Source organism: Protobothrops mucrosquamatus, unplaced genomic scaffold (genome assembly GCF_001527695.2).
Source record: "Protobothrops mucrosquamatus isolate PMUCROS unplaced genomic scaffold, P.Mucros_1.0 scaffold_215, whole genome shotgun sequence".
Taxonomy (NCBI): Eukaryota; Metazoa; Chordata; class Lepidosauria; order Squamata; family Viperidae; genus Protobothrops; species Protobothrops mucrosquamatus.
In genome coordinates, this window is record NW_015386291.1 from 397,699 (window position 1) to 419,909 (window position 22,211).

Consider the following 22,211-nt stretch of genomic DNA (forward strand, 5'->3'; position numbering starts at 1 on the left):
CTTAACTCTGAGTTACTTTGTCTTTTAGGCTCAAACCTATTCAGAAAATGGAGGGTATGACCAATGGAGTAGCTGTGGGGCAGCAACAGACCTCAGGGCTATCTGATATCAGTGCCCAAGTGCAACAGTACCAGCAGTTCTTAGGTAAGAATGAGACTTGATCCATTGAGATCTCTGAGTAGGAGGCAGAAGAGATAATGCACCATCCTTTATATGGCTGTCTTTGCAGTATTTCTGTGGTGGTAAAACAGTAGGCCACAGAGTTCCAGTTTTCTACCTCTTTCAAGAAAATAAGATCCAAGCACAAATAAAACCCAAATTTTCACTTGCAATTTGGACAAATGACAGAAAAGTGTGGCTGTTCATTAGGGTTTAGTTGATCTTGTTGGACTGGCTTTTCCTTCATCTTTGCAGATGCTTCTCACAGCTTGCCTGACTTCACAGAGTTGGACTTACAAGGGAAGAATCTCCCTGAGGGTGTTGGGGCTGAAGATGTAAAGGCTTTCCAGCTGCTGTATCGAGAACATTGTGAGGTATGTCAGGGATCATATTGGAAAGCAAAATGAGGCACTAGAGCAGGAATCTTTTAGATCAGGGCTTTTCAACCTTTTCATAGATTGTACCACTTTTAGGACATGACAAAAAAACTAAAAAAAAGGGGGGGGGGATTTTGGGTTTTACTGAGTAGATTCATTTGTTGTTATAGAAAGGCTAGTTTATAATATTATGGAAAAGTTGAGGTTCAATGTTAATGCTTCCTTCTACTGCAAAAGAGGAAGTCTATTCTTTTTCCCTTCTCCCCTCACTTTCCCCCCCCCCTTTTCACTGTGTCCTACTATTTGCTTTTGTATTTTTGTATTTTATTCTATAATCTAATAAAATATTACAAACTGTAGAAAAAAAGGAAAAAAGTACCAGTTTTAATTTCTTCGGTGGCTGTTCCTTTGCTGAATCAGTTTCCCTTTGCACTGACAAATGTATGATGAATTTATCCATGTTTATTAATATGCACCACTACCAGCTAGCTCAGGGGTCTTCAAACTTGGCACTTTTAAGACTTGTGGACTTCAACTCCCAGAATTTCTAAGCCATCATGGCTGATTGAGGAATTCTGGGAGTTGAAGTCCACAGGTCTTAAAGTTGCTAAGTTTGTAGACCCCTGAGCTAGCTGGTCGGCCCTTCTTCTTCTCTCCCTTCTGAGCTCTTTCCACAGTGTAGTAAGAATGCACCCTTCCCCCAAATCCCTTCCCTGTGCCCTTAAAGACACAGGAATCAAGTGCAAAACAAGAAAGGCTCATAAAATAAGAAACACATAAACTCTGGTTTTTTTTTTCTTTAAACTGCCTCAGGCATGTCATGTGTCACAATGTTGCAATTCGAGACTGAAAGGCTCCAGCAATTGTGAAAAGCTTTAGCCTTAAATTAAGCCTGTTTACCTTCAAAGAAAACTTTCTAAAAGCCATAGACAGACTCAAGATAAGGGGGTAAAACTAATTACATTTGTTTAAAGGGATTAAACCTACGGAAGTCAACACTTTGGACTCATTGCTAGCCTAAAATACAGACTAAAATATTCCAATAACCAAAGCACACAAACCAAGCCTCTGAATTACAAAACACTGTAAAAACTGTACAAAAATCTTTATGGTAACGCAATCAAGCTGCCAGCTGATCCAGAATTAAATAAACCCACCTCCTTTCCGACATGCCACCTTTTCATTTCATCAGCGCTGATTGAATTCTCCTGGCTGAAGAAAACGAACAAGAGGACCTTTTCTTCCAGCAACAGCTGCTGCTTCTTCCCTGTCTCTGTTTCCTCCCTGCCTGATGACCTCTCCTTCTCTTTCCCTGTTGTCTTTTTTTTCCCTTTCCCACCCAAACCACCTCCTTTTATAGTCTCTCCTCTCCTCCCCCTCCCCTTTTTCTTCAGTTCATCTCCAGCTCCAAGCTGCTTCCGGAACCACCAATCAGCTGGAGCCAATCAGCTTCTGCTGAGCCCAGGCAGTCCTGCAGCTGCCTCTCCCTCAGGCTCGGCTCGCTTCGGCTCATTCCCCTTCCCCGCTACCCTTGGCTAGCAGTCACGTACCACCTGCCACATGGCAAAGTACCAAAGGTGGTACACGTACCACCAGTTAAAAAGCACTGCTTTAGATATTCTAACTGATCCTTTTTCCCAATCAATTTTGGAAATTTTTTGGCTTAAATATGTTGAATAAACTTGGTTTAAAAGGGATAGTTGCTGCTGGAAAGATTTCCACAAGATGAGCAAGCCTAGTAGGTAGGGAAAGTTCTTAGCCAGTGGCAGGCTGGAAAAGTAGTCTATTTGGGAAATAAAAAGCCAGTGAGCAGGGAGGAGTGCCACGTGACTCAATCAGGTAAGGTGTGGGGCGGCTCAGGGTTTAAGTTTAAGTTTAACTTTTCCACTGCAAGAAAGTAAGGTATGCAGTGGATTATACAACTACTACTTCTCTGCAGGCTATTGTCGATGTGATGGTAAACCTGCAGTTCACACTGGTAGAAACACTCTGGAAGACTTTTTGGAGATATAATTTGAACCAGCCCAGTGAAACCACCCCTATAGTTATGTGAGTATTATTGCAAAGTTGTCATTTCTTCCCTATGTGTGCAATGTGGCCCACTCAATTTACAGCCCTCCTTTTTCAGAAATGTTAACTGCAACCTTTAACCACCAAAAGATATTAGTGGATTCCATTATGAAAAGACTGTTGTCAGGGCAAATAAAACATTAAGTGTGAAAGGAAAGTTGACTAGGAAACAAATTTTCCTACTCATTGATTATTCCTGTGAAGAACTACAGAAAGACATGCTGGCTTCTGAGAAAATGAGTTGTAATTTTGTGATTATTCTTAATTTGGCATATATGTATGTTTGATGTTTTAGCCATGATGAAGCAGAGAAGCGTCTCCCAAAGAACTGCTTGGTGATGCTGTCTAAGTATGAGCCTGTTCTCAAATGGACTAAAGACTGTGACAACTTGCTGTACCAGGGGCTGGTAGAAGTCCTCATCCCAGAAGTGCTCCGGCCCATTCCGAGTAAGCTAATAGTGCACAGCTCATGTTTTCAGCCAATCATGGGCTACGATAAACTGAGGGCAACCAATGGTGGGTGGAGAAACTTCAGCTCTTGGAGTGGCTTTTCCTGACACTTCTGCTTTCTCTCATTGTGGACTTAACCCAGGTTCTGCAACTGGTGGGGTTAAAAATCTTGTTTAGTAGAGAGGGAAGTGGTTAGATCAACTCTTGATCCATACCAAAGACTTTGAAGCTGCCTATGTTAGAATGAAATTATTGTTCTGGTTCCAATTCTGCTCCAGGTGCCTTGACACAAGCAATCCGAAACTTCGCAAAAAGTTTGGAGAGCTGGTTGACAAATGCTATGATGAATATTCCGGAAGAGATGGTCCGAGTGAAGGTGAGCCAAAGAGCACAAAGTTGTAGGGCAGGCAATTTGAGATCCTTCTCCTTCTTCTTCTCCTTCCCCTCCTCCTCCTTCCCCTCCTCCTCCTCCCACTCCCACTACTCCCACTACTATGTTTTTTGGGGGAACTTGGGGTCTGTGCTAGGAGAGATTGATAGACAACACCACTAACAGCTGCTGTGCATACTTAAAGCTAGTATGCCACATTCTTCTTCCCGTTTTCTTTTGGAGTTTATTTATTTGATTGATTGATTGATTGATTGATTGATTGATTGATTTATATAGTCACCCTTCTCACATAAATGACTTGGTGACTTACAATAAAATAGGTAATAATAATAAAATAAAACAGAAACATAGCAGGTAAGCTTCATAAATAACTCTCAGCAAAGCCAAAAAGCAGGCTTTATCACACTTCCAGGGCCCAGGCACAGAATCAAATTTTAAGGCCAGCAGGACTGGGGCTAATGGTGGAATGATGTTCCAGGCAGGGTGCCATGGCAGAATGTTCCTCCTTCTGAATCCCACCAGCCAACACTCCTTAGTTGACGGCATCCAGAGCCTCGTCCTACTGGTGGGATGGGTAGAAACAATTGGGGTAACACAGCCCCAGCCCATGAAGGGCTTTAAAGATAACTACCAGTATCTCGAATCACACCAGAAGCACACTGGAAGCCACAGAGCAGTGGTATTACATGCACCCAAACCCCAAAGACATTAATTGCCTGCGCTATCACATTCTGCATCAGCTGAAGCTTCCAAACACTCTTCAAGGGCAGCCCCATGAAGAGCATGTTGCAGTGACCCAGTCTGAATATCACAAGAGCATGAGTAATTATGAGTAGCCCCCCCCCAATCCAGGTATGGGTGCAACTGCGACACAATCCAAAGCTATGAAAGGCCCTCCTAGCCACAGCTACCACTGTGGTTACTTTGCAGTTATTCTCTGAACTCCTTAGTTCCTTCTCACCAAGCAGAATGGTGAGGAAAAAAGTTGTGTCATTTGGATTTTCTTTCTCAGGTGGCTGCAGCAAGTGCCTTTGCCCAGACCCTGCGACGTTACACTTCTCTAAACCATCTTGCCCAGGCTGCCCGGGCTGTTTTACAAAATACAGCTCAAATTAATCAGATGCTAAGTGATCTCAACCGGGTTGATTTTGCTAATGTCCAGGTAACCAACCATCTATATCGTTTTGCCCTAGTTTGGCCATGCTGGGTAATGTATTTGCCTCATCAAGCTCATTATCAAAGTTGTTTTCTCAATCATTTCTTTATAGTGCTTATACCACCACCCTTCAGCCTGAATTTTCTCTGAGTAACTTTTAGAAGAGTAAAAATCAGGCCATCCATGTTGCCAGGTTTATAATCTGAATAACAGATTACAGAAGGAAAGGGAAAAACGGATAATTCAGGCACCTCTTCTTAATGTTTAATTTTCCTGTAATGGGCCAGTTGTAATAGGAAGGGGGCTACTCAAAAAGGCCCAAACGACTTACAGAGCAGAGGGATCAGTTGTTCTTCCTCACAGGGCAGCCTGACTGGACTCTGTGAGGAGAGGAAGAAAGATCCTCTGTCCCACAGATCATTTTAGAAAATCTAGAGTTGGTGAGTCGTCGGATCTTTTTCATGGTTCATCTTTTAAATGGAGAAAACATATTTCATAATAGCTCATGATGTATCATTGGCCTCTTAGTACCAAATTACTTTGCCTGCTCTGTTTCCACAATGTTTTAAATTTTTAAGCCACTTCAGATTGACTTATCCGCAGAGAGAGATTGTGTATAAGCAGCAATTGCATTTAAACATTTTCTCCTTGCTCCTCCAAAGGAGCAGGCCTCATGGGTGTGCCGGTGTGAGGATCGTGTGGTGCAGCGGCTTGAACAAGACTTCAAAATGACTCTGCAGCAGCAGAACTCTCTGGAACAGTGGGCAGTATGGCTGGATGGTGTAGTCAGCCAAGTCCTAAAACCCTACCATGGCAGCCCCAGCTTCCCCAAAGCTGCCAAACATTTTCTCCTCAAGTGGTCCTTCTACAGGTAAGTGGAAAGCAAGAAGCGGATGTTAGACATGCTCTTTGGTGCCCAAGCTGTAAGTGACATAATTAACTGTGTGCTACCTCAATGATACGTGCAGCACTGGGCTACTTCTCTTTCTAGCTCCATGGTGATTCGAGACTTGACCCTGCGAAGTGCAGCCAGTTTTGGCTCCTTTCATCTCATCCGCCTCCTCTATGATGAATATATGTACTACCTGATAGAACATCGTGTGGCTCAGGCCAAGGGTGTGACTCCTATAGCAGTCATGGGAGAGGTAGGTCTTGTGGCTATTGAACATAAGAATGAATTGCTGGCAGAAAGAGGATTCTGCAAATTCTGATTATCATCCACTTGGCAGGGGAATCCTAATGAAAGAAATGTTTCCAACACTTTCCCCTATTTTTGATTATATGATGTTTTTGTATATACTCAGATGCCTTATAAATTTGATGTACAGCTGATATAGACCAAAACTCCATATAATCAGGAGCATCAGTTCTTCTGTTCTGATAGTATTTTTTGTAGTAGTTCTGTATTTCAAGTGGTTTGATTAATAGGATGCCAGGTTAACTCAGGCTGGGTCTCCATTGTGCTTTTTCCTAAACCCAAAATAGAGTTATAGATGGAAAACCATATATAATTAACTCATGCTTTATAGCCAATGGAATTTCCTGTGCTGGACATTCAGGAACAGCAAGTTATCAAGGTAAAACCATTTGACTATATTCTGGATACAAAATAAGCTCTATGTGTTCCTACATCTCTCCCTTACACAAACTTGTCTCGTTGTAGAGAACGTCATTGCTTATCCATGTTTTTTGTTTCCTTTTAAGTTTGCAAATCTGGCAAGTTCCTTGAATCCTTTGGACCCTGATAAAGGTACTGTCCAGCACTTTAAGGGCTTGTTTTAAGAGATTAATTGTTTACTTAATGTTAAATTGTTTGGAATTATTACTCCCTCCTTTACAAATGGGAGTCAATATTGTTCATTCCATTTGTATGGGGGAAAAAGCTACAGGGGGCATATTTAGATATGTTTGCAGTTATGCCCGAAACAGATTCTGCTCCAGTACAAGTTGGTTGTCTAAGGTGACACCAGGAATGAAAAAGGAAGACAGTTTATGGCAGAGAGGTATTCATGGAGTTTCATGTACTGATAGCTAGAACCCATGTCAGCCATCATCTAAACTTGGGAATGCTGCTTGGGTAGCATACAAAACATACTAGACTCCAGTGTTGCGTACTTTTTTTGGTGGTGGTGGGGGTCTGCATTTACCTCATACCTCATTTCCTGAAAGGCTTTACAATGCTGAAAGAGTCCTCCTGCTGTCCATGTACAGGTCTATCTCATAGGATGAAATTAAGGGTTATCTGCATATCTGGGAGATATCGTGGTTTTAAACTCAGCACAGAAAGTGAAATTAGAGAGAGACCATGATCCAGCTGTATTTTTAATGCTTCTGTTCAGACTTAGATTCACTCCAAATAAGACAGAGGGTCTGTGGATTCAGAGGCGTTTGATTCCAGGATTGTGCTATCTTTGACTCTTGATAGGGTTGTGATCTCCTGGAAAAAGTAGGCTTGCAATCTGAGGGATCTCCTGGACATGGTTCCTGCGTGGGGTGACATTTCTCAGTGGCAGCGGCAACACTGGGGCAGAAGTCAAGGCCTGGGGGCAGTGCAGCTGGCTGAGACTGCTGAAAGCCCGGGCCCCAGGCCCTGCAATGCTCTCTGTAGTATCTTGTCCACTGATGGCCCCAGTCCTCATGGTTTTTTTGGAAGCAGGTGAAATCATGGCTCTACCAGAAAGCCCTTGGAATGAATTATAAATCTCTAGATTGGAAATTAGATTAAGGATGTAATAATTTAATTGATTTTGACAGTGACTTTGTACCATTTTATATTTAAATTCTGTAAGCTGCCTACTGTCTGCTAGGATTTGGGGGATAAATAAATCACATAAACATCTTGCCAAATGTTGGCTATCCCATATAGGAACTAGTGAGATGTTAACTATCTTCAGTAAGGGCATCAAAGTTTTGAGAAACAGTAAGCAATTTTTATTTCTGTGTGTGTCGTATGTTTGTATAAAAATAAAACAATTGGGGGATTTGCAACCCCCCCTCCCCTTCTGGAGTGAAAGATTCGTTGGTTCTCCTGAGTGCTAATCCCTGTTACTCAGTCTAGTGAATAAAAGCAAAACAATTATGTACAATTTTTTTTAAAAAAGCAAACATAAAAGGATAATATAAATTCTCATCATCCAGGGCTTAAAATATGGTTTCCTATATCTTTAGAAATAATTCCCAAAGATTTCTGCTTCAGTTAATCTTTCTCCTGGTCATTTGCCTTGAAAACAAACGTGACCCTCTGACAATGGTCTGTTTACTTAGAGCCTAAGTTTACACAGAGTCATAGAGTCATAAAGACATGGCAGTTACCAAGTGCTTAAATTTGATCAAGTCATCCTGGGGATGGTGTAACAGTTGTAAGTCTGAAAACTGGTCATAAGTCACTTTTTCAGATCCTTTGTAATTTCAAATGGTCACTCAATGAATAGTTGTAAGTCAAGGACTACCTGTAATGTAAAACTGCCCCTGAACTTCTGGAAGTTGGATTTATATTGCCATTCTTCCACAAATTATCCTTGTTTCTATTTTTCTGGAGAACAGGGAAAAAGCCTAGCTGTGTGTGACTGGGAATGTTGTCTAAGCATTAAAGAAGTATAAAATGAGGAGCATCAAACAGAGGCTTATTTCTTCAAGCTCGTAATACCCAAGTGATGTTACCATTCGGTCTTTTTAAGGAATGGTGGTGAAGCAGGAACAATAGAATAAACAGAATAAATACCATTTTTTAGTTCTGGATCCCTGTGACATACGCAGGCTATCTGCTCCAAAGCTGTTGGAGAAATGCCTCCTTCCATGCAAACCTGCTTACTTCCTCCAAGACTGTAAGGGGTGAGGCCATCTCTCTTGGAGGCCTTTATTCATTTTGGGTGGAGCTAGGAAATACAGCCTTTTTCGTTTCTCAAGAGGCCTCTAAGAAGAAGCTGTACTATGCTTGGCTCTGTTTCATATGCATACCCATTATATGGCAAAGACCACTCTTTTAAGAAGACTTTAAATGACATGTTTTCAGTTTTGTTTTTATTAAAAATCTATTTGAATTCAGTTTTGGAGGGAAAGGGATTGTTATTGAGCGCATTCAACAAACTGTATATGATTGTTATAGCCAGAGATTCAGATTTAGTCTAGGATACTCAGAATAATAAATGATAGCTTGTAATAAAACAGCAGTGGCATTACAAGTTTTAATTTTGATATCAAGAATACTTTGCCATCTAAAAAATCCAAAAAACCTGCAATATATATTTTATTCAAATAGACATAAATCATGGTCTAGAATTGATACGATATGGACATCCTCGGAACTTAGCACGATGATACAAGAAATAGAGATAAAAACTAATATTTGGGCAGATCATAATCCAATAAAGGTGACTTGGAGAGGAGCCAAGAAAAAGTTAAGATGGTCCTTGAACAAATCCATATTGAAAGAAAAAGAATTTATACAACTAGGGACAAAGGAAATGGACTTTTTTCCCCAAAATAAATAAGAAAGAAGAGACATAGCTTCAAAATGTGTGGGACACAGCTATATATTTCAGAGGGCTGGCTATAACCTACACTGCTAAAAAGAATTAAAAAAACAACAACAGTTAAAGTTGAAGGAAGAATTTAGAAAATTAGAATTAGAACTACAAATAAACCCACAAAAGAAAATACTTAAAAAGCAAATGGAGCTAATAAAACATAAACTAAACCTAGAAGAGGCGGAAATAATGGCTCAACAGATTAAAAGGGCCAAACAGAACTTTTTTTGAAAATGCCAATAAGCATTTTCAATAGCATAAAGACTGAAAAAAGAAAAAGCGAAAAAACTGATAAATAAGTTGCAAGATCCAAAAGGTGAATTACAGTTTCAAAATGACACAATTAAAAAAAATATTAAAGACTTTTATGAGATACTTTACAACACAGAGCAAATTTCAAAGAAAAAAAACACAGCAGTACCTAAAAAAAGCAGACTTACCAAAAATTCCAGAGAATATTCAAAACATATTAAATGGAAGAATATCAATGATAAAAAAGGCAAAAAAATGACAAGACACCGGGCCTAGATGGATTACCTGCAGAGCTCTACAAATCATTACAAGATATACTGAGCCCAATATTGAAAGAAGTGTGTAATGAAATATTTTTGGAGGCTAAAATACCAAATACATGGACTGAAGATAACATCACTTTAATACCCAAAGAAGATTCTGATTTGACACAAATAAAAAATTACAGACCAATATTGTTATTAAATGTAGATTATAAAATTTTCGCCTCAATAATAGGAGAAAGGCTAAAGAAATTTCTGACCGAATTTATACATACAGACCAAAATGGCTTTCTCCCTAAAAGACAAATAAAAAATAACTTAAGAATGATCCTAGATGTTTTAGAGCAGGGCTTTTCAACCTTTTCACCCATTGTATCACTTTTAGGATATGGCAAAATCCGAGTACCACCAGTCGCCTAGCAAGGTGTCAAAAACTTGATGACCCCCAAAAAAGGGGGGAAAGTGATAAAGTACAGGTAGTCCTTGGCTTTCAACAGTTCGCTTAGTGACTGTTCAAAGTTACAATGGCACTGAAAAAAGTGCCCCCCAAGCCACAGCCGAGCAAGACACCTGCCTGCCCACCCGGCGGTGCTCTTCCTCCTGTCCGAGGTTTTCATTGTTCTGAGCATTTCTGTTGAGGATTGGCAGTGGGGGTGGGGTGGGGGGGTGTTTGGTTTTTATTCCCCCCGTCTGCTGGGTGGTTGCAGTAGGTTTTGATCACTTCACATGACCCTGGGACACTGTGAACGTCATAAATATGAATCAGTTGCCAAGCATCTGAATGTAAATCACAAGACCCTGGAGATGCTGCAACATTCCAGATGATTGGTGCTTCTTCTAAGCTCAGCAGAAGCGCCAGGATCAGCGCCGAGCTCCAGTTGGAGCCTGGCGCTGATCCTGGCGCTTCCGTTGAGCCCTGACAGCCCTGCAGCTCTAGCCATCTCTTTCTCAGGCTTGTGCGGTGCTGCCACCGATTCAGCTCATTCCCCTCCCCCGCTACCACTTTTCTAGGATGGTCATGTACCACCTGCAAGGTGCCAATGTACCACAGGTGGTACCTGTACCACTGGTTGAAAAGCCCTGTTTTAGAGTACTATGAAATTCATCCAGGGAAACAGATGGCTCTAATATTTCTAGATGCACAGAAAGCGTTCAATAACGTAAACTGGCAATTTATGTTCCAGCAATTAGAGGAACTGAACTTTGGAAAACTTTATAAACATAATTAAAACAATTTATCAAAAACAAACCTTCAAATAGTCAAAAAAGTTAAATACTTGGGAATTTATTTAACAGCAAGATGTGCAACAATAAAAGAAGACAACTATGTAAGATTGTTAAAACAAATAAAACTGGATCTGGAAAAGTGGAAAAATTTACAACTCTCAATGCTGGGGAGAATAGCAACAATGAAAACGAATATCTTACCAAAAATACTCTTTTTATTTCAAACGATACCTTTAAGACTGTGAAAAACCTTTTTTGATGAACTAAATACAACAATACTGAAACTTATCTGGCAAGGAAAAAAAGCCAGAATTAGACTGAAAATGTTACAAGAAGCGAAAGAAAGTGGAGGATTTGGACTGCCGGATTGGACGCTATACTACCAAGCAACTATACTAACATGGCTAAAAGAGTGGATAATGCTTAGATATAAAAGACTGTTATATCTAGAGGGGCATGACCTACAACTTGGATGGCATGCCTTTCTGTGGTATGGGAAGAATAAAATACATAAATACTTTCAAAATCCCTTTATAAGAAATGCACTTCTTTTAGAATGGGAGAAAATAAAAGCGAAAATCTATATTAAAATACCTGGATGGCTTTCAACAATGGAAGCATTCGCTTACCCAAATTTAATTAACTACGAGAAAGTTGTGACCTATAAAAATATTTTGGACAATGAAGGGAAACTGAAAGATAGACAAGATTTACAAGAACAAGGTATTGATTTATCATGGTGGCCATACCTGCAAATTCAAACGAGATATGAAAAAGATGCTAAAACAACGGGATTTTATAAAAAACAGACAGAATTTGACCAGATATTGTTAAAAACAGATGAAAAATTGATTAAGGAACTCTACAAATATTAGTTAAGCTTAAAGATGGAAGAGGAACAAGAAACAATGATAATATGGGCGAAGAACGTTGGACATAATATAGAATTAGAAAACTGGCAAAGTTTATGGGAAAGAAACACTAAATTAATGAAAGTGGTGGCTTATAAAGAAAACTTATATAAAATGTTTTATAGATGGCATTTAACACCAGTGAGATTAGCGAAAATGCTTAAAAATACATCAAACAAGTGTTGGAAATGTAAACAAAAACCAGATATTTATTACGATATCTGGTGGTCATGCACTAAAGCTAAAAGTTTGGTCAAAAATACATATTTGGTTGGAGAAAATGACTAAAAAACATATAGAGTTTAAGCCAGAACTATTTCTGTTAGGCATAATAGGAGGGAACTATGAGAAAGATTGTATATACTTAATTCTACATGTATTAACTGCAGTAAGAATCGTATTTGCCCAATATTGGAAAAATGAAAATTTACCAATGGAAGAAGAACTAATTAAGAAAGTTTTAGATTGTGCAGAAACGGACAGATTGACATTAAAGATAAAAGAGAAAGAAGACTCAGTATACACAGGGCTTTTCAACCAGTGGTACGGGTACCACCTGTGGTACATTGGCACCTGGCAGGTGGTACGCGACCATCCTAAAAGAATGGTAGTGTGGGAGGGGAATGAGTTGAACCAGTAGCAGCACTGCACAAGCCTGAGCGAGAGATGGCTGGAGCTGCAGGGCTGTCAGGACTCAGCGGAAGCCCCAGGATCAGTGCCGCTTTCCAGCTGATCAGCGCTTCTTCAGGACTGTCAGGGCTCAGTGGAAGTGCCAGGATCAGCGACAGACTCCAGCTGGAGCTCGGCGCTGATCCTGGTGCTTTTGCTGAGCCCTGTAGAAGCGCCGACAGCTGGAAAGCAGCACTGACCCTGGTGCTTCTGCTGAGCCCAGAAGAAGCGCCGATCAGCTGGAATGTTGCAGCATCTCCAGGGTCTTGTGATTTACATTCAGATACTTGGCAACTGATTCATATTTATGACGGTCACAGTGTCCCAGGGTCATGTGAAGTGACCAAAACCTGATGCAACCACCCAGCAGACGGGGGGAATAAAAACCAAACACCCTCCCATCCCACCCCCACAGCCAATCCTCAACAGAAATGCTCACATCAATAAAAACCTCGGACAGGAGGAAGAGCGCAGCCGGGTGGGCAGGCAGGGGTCTTGCTCTGCTGTGGCTTGGGGGGCACTTTTTTCAGTACCATTGTAACTTCGAACAGTCACTAAGCGAACTGTTGTAAGTCGAGGACTACCTGTACTTTATCACTTTTTTCCTCTTTTTTTGGTCAAGTTTTTGACACCTTGCTAGGCGACTGGTGGTACTCGGATGTTGCCATATCCTAAAAGTGGTACAATAGGTGAAAAGGTTGAAAAGCCCTGCTTTAGAACATGCGATAATTTTTATCAATGGCTAGAAAAGCGAGTTATGTAACATTGAATGTATACTAGTAGGAAGAAGACTTCTGAGGTATTGACTAACATATTGATTATGATAATATAGAAATTAATTATTGTTTTTTAAAGTAGCATAATTGTTTGTTAAAGTAGCATAATTATTAAAAATCAGAGAATTATGATAGGCAGAAGAATCTTAAGCTAAAGTAACAAATCCTTTAATGAAAATTAGAAAATAAATGTTAAAATTAACATCCATTCATATTTCACTGTTTATATTTTTATGACTTATTAATATGAAATCTAGACACATTAGCGTAAATTGTTTCTATTAAAGATATTGTATTAGTGAAAATGCATTTTTGTGATTTACTGTGCTTTGATTAATTTGCAAAAGTAATAATTTTGCATAAAAGTTTTGTAAATATTAAATGCTATGTTATTATTGTACTATAATGCAAGAGAGGGGAGCAGGAACAAAAAAATCCAAAATAAAACAGAGTCCAGTACAATACAGGAGTTTACTCTCTTAGCCCATTCTGTGGCAAAGAGATTGTTGAGTAGTCAGCAAGTCAAAATGTTGACTGGCCCTTAATTTAGACAAAAGTCTTAGTACTTTTTGCCTTCTGATTCCAAAATGTAGTGAGCATGGAATGGCTAATTTTACCCCTGGTATTACATATTCAGGGGTTTCCCTCTACAGGAATGAGCCACTGAAGGAATACTTAGAGTTTTGAAGTGATTGCTTGGTAATGGACAACTTCTAAGAAAATAAAGCTTCAGTGCCTCAGTGCCTCAGTGCTCAGGGCCTAACTTGGCTTTGTGCCTCCAATTGATGTAACTGCTTTTTCTTTTGAATTAGATGAAGAAGAGGAAGAAGAGGAGGAGAGCGATGAGGAGATGCCACAAGAATTGTCTCTTAGCTCCAATGAATCCAGCAGCCTAACAGCCGAGCCTATGGAGCCACCCTCGAAACTGGCACGGACAGATTCACGGGGCATCTTTGTGCAAGCACTGCCCTCCAGTTAAAGAGAAATAAAGGAGGGACTGACTACTAAGTGTCCAGCAGGAAGTCAGGGTGCATCTTGCACTGCGTTGTGCTGCCCTGCGATAAAGATGTGCTGTTCCCTGTCTCCGAGTGGTATGCAATGCGCTTTCATTTCATCCCCTTCCCTGGCCTACCTGTACCCAATATAAACCAAGTAAGATCACAGCAACACTCCCCCTAAAAGCCTGCCTAATACCTGGTAAGCACTGTGGGGGAGGAGTGCTTGGTTAGTGGGCTGATCATGGTTTCACTGATTGGGTCAGTTTCTTTTTTTGACTGCCTCCTTGATTACCATAGGTAATCTGAAACTGGCTTAAACCATGACCCCTACACCCTTGGCTGGTTTTTGAAGGGAATTTATGTGCTTGACCAAGCATGGTCCCAGATTATGCTGCTGGGAATGCATAAAACCCATGCTTTTGGATTATAAAATTGGCCCAGGTTTACCAAGGGCCTAGCCTTTTCTGCCTCTTGGCAGAAGTATGATATGCAGAGTCTCTGGCACACCTGAGTTAGTTGAGCCATTGAAACTGATTCTTGGTGAGTCATTCCGTCCACTAGTTGGATCAGGTTGAATGTCATTATATTGTGGGAAACTCCTTGTGTCTGCCTGTTCCTTGATGCTGAGCATCTGTCTTATACTACTCAAGGCTGCTGGACACAAGAGTTTGGATTTCCAGAAGCTTGGAGAGTGATGGTCAATGCTTGGGTATAGGGCAGGAATTTGCAAGAATTATTCCAGCTTGAGTGGAAGTTTCTGTGTAATAATCAGCATTGACTTCTTGAAGCTTTCTGTGGCAGTGGCTGAATTTATAAGAGGATTTTCTCAGTGCAGTATATGCAACTGGGCTTTCAGCTATTCAATGGTGCAATGTTATTTGGAATAGGGCAGCGTGCACTCTGCAGCTGTAATTGTATCCAAGTTGGGTTTGCCATAGATGTATACGTAATGATCATTACTAGGACAAGTGCCATCTGCTATATCTATCTTTCTGATCCAGCAAGATTCTAGCTAGTTACATTTTCTTTTAAGAGGAAAAAAGATTTCAGCATCATGGTTTCAATTGATACGTCTTGAAATTGTGTCTGCCACTCTAGATTTTCTAATAGAGCTCATTCTAATTCTTCAGCTGCTTAGATTGTCCAGTGCTAATTTCTCTTGGACAATTCATCCCAAGCCCACTGTTACGTTAAAAAAATCAGCCTCGTATTAAATATTTCTAAATTTATAGATGCTTAATGTACACTTGAAGTTCTGCTGCAAGATCTTTCTGCTTCTACTTTTCCCTACTTTTGGGGAGCAAGGTGGCAAGCAGGAGTAGCGTTCCATTCATATGCGTTATCATCCCTGAATACAGTTTTTGTATGCAGCTTTCAGACTTTTGGTGTTCTCCTGATTATTGTGATACACTTGCAACTTTTAGCCAGATTCTGATATTATCTGAGACATGTCAGGAAATCCCATGGTATTAGCATGAAGCCAGCCTAAGTAAGCCATTTTTGAACTCTGCTAGCACATCAAACATAACTAACTCAACCTGTTTTGCTAATACCTTTTATTTTTCAAGCCTTACTTTGTAAAGCTAGTGGCACTAAAAATACACTTAGCCTTGGCAGATGCTGGGGCTGCCCTTCTATTGACCAAGAAACAGTGTTTAGAAACATTCACTCCACTATTGCCTTCTTAAGGCCATTACAGTGCTGGTGATTGGAAGGGGTTAATTCTTTTTCAAGTGCTTGTAGTCCAAAGATTGCCTGCTACACAGGAATAAGCTAGTAAGTGGGTATAGGAACTGCTGAATCTACACAACTATGGAACAGGGTGCTTACTCAACTCAACCTAAACTTCTATTAGCCCACCATTACCTTATTGCAGAATAACTAGAACAGAGAATGCAACAGAAACTACACTGGTTGAAATGATACACAAAATCATTACCAACCTGCTGAGAAATAGGAAGCTAAATAGACCAGAAAATAATAGGGGTATAAATACAAAACCATAAGCAAAGATCAGCAATGCAGATTACCTTCCTATTTGTGAGGGGATAACACAAATGGTCATATAAGTCAACTGTATTCATAGTTTACCAACCAAAACTGTTTTTACTTTACAGCTGTTTAGAATTAAGCATGAAGACTTGGGTTCCATTAGCAGCAAATGCTATTTTATTTTGCAGCTGAGCAAAATTACTACAGTGCCATTCTTCACTTTTTTACTAAATCTTAAAAATTATGTAAATTAAGTATATGCATCTCTGTGAAAATAATTTGGTGATTGTGTGCTTTCTAGAGAACATATTTAAGCACTAATAGCCACTGATCCTTGAATCCAAATTAATGATACTACTGTAATATTCCCTTGCAGAAGTCTTTTAGCTATGACTGTCAAAAGAAAAATCTGTAGGCTTTTAAATGATACTGATGGGAGGAGTAAGCGAGTAAAAACAGTATCTTAGGTTTTAGCCCATGTCTACATGCTACACATTTAGGCCAAGCTTCCATGTAAAACACTCAGTCTGATAAACCAGAAATTAGCTATCAGCCTGAGTTAATCTAAATTCCCTGAGCAAGAAAATAAGCCTATGAAGACTATGTGCTGCATGCAAAAGGCCTCTAGTTGCTATTCCTCCTTAGGACACCTCTTCACAGTGGAAGTCATAATGAAAGAAACCCATTTTTTAAGTGTCTTTATTTCCATCTTCAGTTAAATATGCAAGCAGCTGCTCCAACTGCTTCCAGTCCAGGATAAGCTCCAATGAAACAAATGTCGCTTCCTTAGCCGCACGTGACATTAGAACACCAGGATTCTTTTGGATTCTACTCATGAAGTTATTTTCTGTCCAACTTCTTTTGCTACAGCAAATCAAATGTGTTTCAGGCACTGAACATAAACTTATTACCTTGTAGTCCCTCTTAAATATGTAAGTCTAACAAAGCTATTTCTAGCGCAAAGCTGTCTTTAACATAGTAGCCCAAGTTGTAAAGCGGCACAATCTTGAAAGGGAATAGAGGGAAAACACACGTTTGGACCTTTTTGCTTTGCTCCAGAAGCAAAATGCTGCCTTCAAGGAATCTTTTTGTACAAAAGGACCTCTTAGTTTTGAATTACAGCCTAGATAATATTTGCAAGATGGAAGTGAGATAGAAAAATTCTCCCTTCCCTGCCTTTACTAGAGGTGCCAGGGCCAATAAATACCCCCTAGCATAAGAACCCAGTCTTTCCGAGAAGCACCTTAATTCCCCTATCTGGCTGAACTATCATTTTCATAAACAATTTGTAGCAAAGCAGCGGGTAGTATCCATGGTTTCTACAGTTACGTTTCTTGTGGCAAACCTAAAATTTCAACTCTGTTGTTCTGGACGTGTGCATACCTTGGTTTGTTGGATGTATGAGTATATCCATCAGTGAAATAGTATGTTTTGTGCTCCAACAGTATAACCAATGATATCTACAAGGACAAGCACTAATCGGGTTTTGAGAAATAGATTCCTCTGTTCCAACGTTTCCCCAATCCTTGCTCTCTGAAATATATGCAGATTGACATTTAGCTTTATGACAGTCCCAATTCTGGTAAAGAAAATGGATCTAGTTGTTTGCAAAAATCTTGCTTCTGTGAGCTAGATATTCCCTCTCTATAAACTGCATAATGCTGGATCCACCACTCACACAAGACCAACAACATGAATAAGCTTACCTTTGTATTCAGTTGCTGCCTTACACAACAAAATCCTTTCCCTCTGAACGAGGATTATCTCCATTCACTAAGAAAATTGGCTGCAGAGCAGCTAGGAACAGTTGCTAGCAAAGCCAAGTCAGAAATACTTGCCGAGTCTATTTAATAGCCCACACAAACCAGTCCAGTTCCTTCTCTGTGCTAGTAACTAAGCAAACAGATCTGATTACTTGCTACTCTAATGAAAGTAATCACTTTTCTGGTTTGTAACTGAATATTAGATATTCTAGTTTTAAACAAAAATATCTGTGCTTTTCTATGTAATAACTAATTCTTGTTCTATAAACCACCTAAATATTGTGAGATTGGTGAAGATAAATTACTTGATATTTTTGGGTTTTTCAACCATCATGGCCTTATTTGTTCAATTTTTCCAGTGTTTTAAACCTGTGATATAGATGTTTATTGCAAAATCTACATATTGTACAAAAATTTATATTTTGTGTCAATCTTTTGTGCGGCGGCAACAGCAGCAGCTTTAGCTGTTCTATAGACTTCAAGTGGAGTCTGAAGAGCTTTGTAGGTGTCCTGGGTCCATGAGATGGGCAGTGCCTGTGGTCAGATGATGTATGTGTGTGTAGTCTAGAGTGCAACAGCTGTTTTCTACCTTTTGTAGTTCTTTCTTAAGAAATAAATTCAGCCGTGTTCTTTGCCTAGGATGCTGCTTGCTTACTATTGCAAAAATGAGTTCACATTTCAGCCCTTGTGTGCAAAATTGGAATCTGCTTGGCAATCCCAACATAGGTTCTATCACTTGGATGAACTTTTGGATGTTCCCAAACTTTCCTGGTTCACAGTGCTCTGGATGCTGTAGCAAGCTCCCTAACAGTTCCATTTATTAAGTATCTTATGCTGCCCTGCGAGTTTGCTGTAGTGCCATACTACAGGGTTTGGGAACTGCAGATCTAAGGGTCAGAGCTATATTCCACCCTTCATACAATTTAGAGAGGCAACAAATAGCAAGAAGGAATAAATCCATTTCACATCTGAAGTCATGTTCAAAAATTCATCTCCTGGTGCCCCATCCCAGCAGAGCTACTTAAATAGGATGAATACAATTGATGTTTTACATAGCTACTTCAAATGGAATGAGCATAGCCTTAAAGGATTTTTTTTCTGAGACAATCAGATGCCATTTGGCTTCCTTTTGCTATTTCTCAGTTGTTGTATAGTTTTTGCAATTTTTTTTTTAAATCAGAGGCTTTCAGGCAAGTATGTTTCTATTGGAATTATATAAAAAGGCTGCTATTCATAATAACTGTAAAGTGAAACACACTTAAACTTCTTAGGGCCTGAAATTACTATAGTAATTTGTTGGGGGCAATATGCTGACCCTGTAAACTGCTTAGAGGGGGCTGTAAAGCACTGTGAAGCAGTATATAAATCTAAGTACTATTGCTATTGTGGTATTTTTTGCTAATATATGAATTCTATTCATGAGGACTATTACCTCTGATTCAAAGTGAAGGCTGCCAGTGAAAGGGAAATTATGCTTCCTTTCACACCCATCCTGAATTTTAATTATCCTCCCATCTTTTAAGACAACATTATCTTGGATATTATGAGAAAATATTTATAATTATATTTATTTACACAATCTGAAATCACACAATTCAGAAACCCCTTGCTCAAACTGGGCAAATCTAATCAAGGACAAATCACCTAGGGACCCATGAAAAAAAGAATATATTATGATAACCAATGTGAATTATGGAATGTTCTTATATAGCAAGCAGTAAGTATCTTAAATTTGCACACACTTTCCAGATAGTAAACCCTTAATGTCAACCTGTGTGAAAATTCTCAGTTGCGATGCTGTAATTCCAATTAAGTTTTTCATCAAAGAAAAGAAGCAACAAGAGTTAGTCTGTTTAAAATATTTATTGCAGGAAATAAGACCTGCTGGAGAGAAAAGAGAGAAAACATTTGTAATCAGTCCACTAGGTATGTGAGGTGGGATGGCATTTACATTTAGGAAGAAAAAAAATAGACAAAATAACAAGTACAAAATGACACTGAAAGAAGAAAGGAATTTGGTCTCCTTAAACAATATTGTTGCCTTGGAATAATTTGTTCTTGCATTAGAGGGAGTCAAATCTTACAGGATATTCCCACCTATTCTTTGTAGCTTCACCAAATACAGATTACTATAGAAGGTTAAATAGCTAATTTTTGCTTTTTCTAAATCAGTTGAAGTTGAGCCATCGCAAACAATAATCCTAGTCTGCAAGGAAAAGTTTGTTTTTCAGAATCTCAAGCAACCTCGCTTCTTCACATACCCCCCCCCCCAGAGCAACAAGAAAGTAGAGGAGGTGATTCTATTCACAAAATCTAATGCTTCCAAGATCATCTGGGCAACATTTACTCTAAAGAAAGGGAAAAATTAAAAATGTTTAACAAAGAGGTAGTTGAATTGGACATATACAGTTATGGCAAAAAATGAACAATTGATGTGAGTTTTGCTTCTGAATCAGATTTCATAAGACAATCCATGTGTAGCGCTCATTGTCTGCTAGGAATTTTAACGAGCAACCTGTAGTTACAAAGAAAAAAAAAAGAGTTAGCCAAGAATTAGTGTCCTTGCAATGAAAGTCTCTCCAAAACTAACTATATTATAAAGTCATCTTGGATGGAATTTCCAGAACTCTGATATCTGAAACCAGAAACTAAGATAGTAATTAACTGCTACCACTTCATGGGCCATGATCAATCAAAGATATTAAATAAAATCTCCAAAAACCCAGAATCAGGACAGATCTCTCTAGTGTTTAACATTACAAATATTCTAGAAAAAGTATCCTAATTTTTTTTCATAATGTCAGAGACAGAAAGCATCAAACATTTCTTTGATTGAAAACTGGCTATTATCTCAATATTGGTCAGCCAACTGAATCCACTGAGTAATAAAACTTTCACAAGACAGAAAATACCTTTGTGAAGGGCTTCATTGGTCATTCTGTTGACATAGCGAACACTGCTCTCTGGTACAAGCCACTTCATTACCATATCCACACAGCTTTTCCGGTAGGAGCTCCATACACTGCCACTGAGAGGCAGGAACTAGGATTAGTTAGCAAGCCCAGAGTTCACATATGGATAATTTTGATACAGCATTTAGTATCATGGAAAAATACTAAACAACTTGCCCTCGATGTAAGATCATCAGAACAAATGGCAGATTATTCCCTATGTTCCTTTAATTTGCCACTATATAATAATGGTCACCATTCACTTCCATCAGGAGACATGGAATGGTACATTTTGAAAATCTTTGCAGAAAGGAAAATATGTCAGAGGAAAGAGAGAGTTGAAGGGCTGATTTTCATTAGAAAGGTTACAATAGAAAAATGGTAAAAAAAATAATTCAAGGATAAATATACCCCCTCCCCCGAAAAGTACTAGGTCAACTGTAAGGAATCACTTCAATCCACATCTTAAGAAAGCAGAACTCTTGGAAACAATCTCTTCCAATAGGAACTTGTATTAAGAGGAATTGATAGGGGGAATAATAGAATCTGAGGGATTCCCTCACAAATCGATGTTTTAAAGTGTCCCTAAGCAACCCCCACCCCGCAGTTCTTCCGTGCGATGTAGACTAGCAGATTTCTAGATGTTAAATCCAGGAAAGATAATATCAATCCGGCTCCGTTGTACACGATCATGCAACAGCTCCTCACACCTTATTTTGATGATGGAGGAGGCTGTATCTTTTCACACACACACACCCTTTTTCCTAGTTGGCCAGTAAAGGAGAAGAAGTTCAGAGGAGCATAGGATGAAAGGCAAATGGTTACATTGTGATGGTTAGCAGATCCTCAAGCGAATAAACAAAAGGTTACTTTGTGGTGAATAGAGGAAGTGAAAGTAATAAAAAAAATCCTGCATATCCCCCCTCCCCCTTGGGATTATGGCAGGACCCAGGAAAGGGTAAGAATTGGTTTTACATCAGAGGAGATAGATAGAAAGGAAATATAACTAGATCCTGACATCAACCCTGTTTTACCTGGTCTGTCCTTTGACTTCTGTGAGATCACCTACACTGACAGTGACAAAGATGCCAGTATTCAGATCCCATGCCACTTTGAGGCTGGTGTGATATGTCTTTGGTCTGCAGATGACAAGAATGATTAGACTACCCATTCAGTAAACACAGACAAATAATACACCTACTTATATCAACATTTTTCCAATCTTATACAGTTGCTCCAAAGAGATTCTTTGCTAATATAGATAGCATACATTATCTCCA

At 39.4% G+C, this 22,211-nt stretch overlaps 2 protein-coding genes across 2 annotated transcripts in view; one reads left to right on the top strand and one right to left on the bottom strand.

The window, feature by feature from the left end:
• RFX1 (regulatory factor X1) overlaps positions 1-14,301 on the top strand; it is a 48,225-nt gene extending 33,924 nt beyond the window's left edge. The window contains exons 11-20 of the mRNA XM_015827457.2: positions 29-144; positions 415-533; positions 2,476-2,585; positions 2,902-3,053; positions 3,335-3,432; positions 4,460-4,609; positions 5,266-5,474; positions 5,595-5,748; positions 6,308-6,353; positions 14,040-14,301. Coding sequence (XP_015682943.1) covers positions 29-144; positions 415-533; positions 2,476-2,585; positions 2,902-3,053; positions 3,335-3,432; positions 4,460-4,609; positions 5,266-5,474; positions 5,595-5,748; positions 6,308-6,353; positions 14,040-14,206 — 1,321 coding nt within the window. The 3' untranslated portion in view covers positions 14,207-14,301. The remainder of the gene's footprint in view (positions 1-28; positions 145-414; positions 534-2,475; positions 2,586-2,901; positions 3,054-3,334; positions 3,433-4,459; positions 4,610-5,265; positions 5,475-5,594; positions 5,749-6,307; positions 6,354-14,039) is intronic.
• A 308-nt stretch (positions 14,302-14,609) lies between these two features.
• Positions 14,610-22,211, bottom strand: part of DCAF15 (DDB1 and CUL4 associated factor 15) — a 35,373-nt gene continuing 27,771 nt past the window's right edge. The window contains exons 10-12 of the mRNA XM_015827468.1: positions 21,966-22,070; positions 20,893-21,008; positions 14,610-20,495 (exon numbers count right to left, since the gene is read on the bottom strand). Coding sequence (XP_015682954.1) covers positions 20,440-20,495; positions 20,893-21,008; positions 21,966-22,070 — 277 coding nt within the window. The 3' untranslated portion in view covers positions 14,610-20,439. The remainder of the gene's footprint in view (positions 20,496-20,892; positions 21,009-21,965; positions 22,071-22,211) is intronic.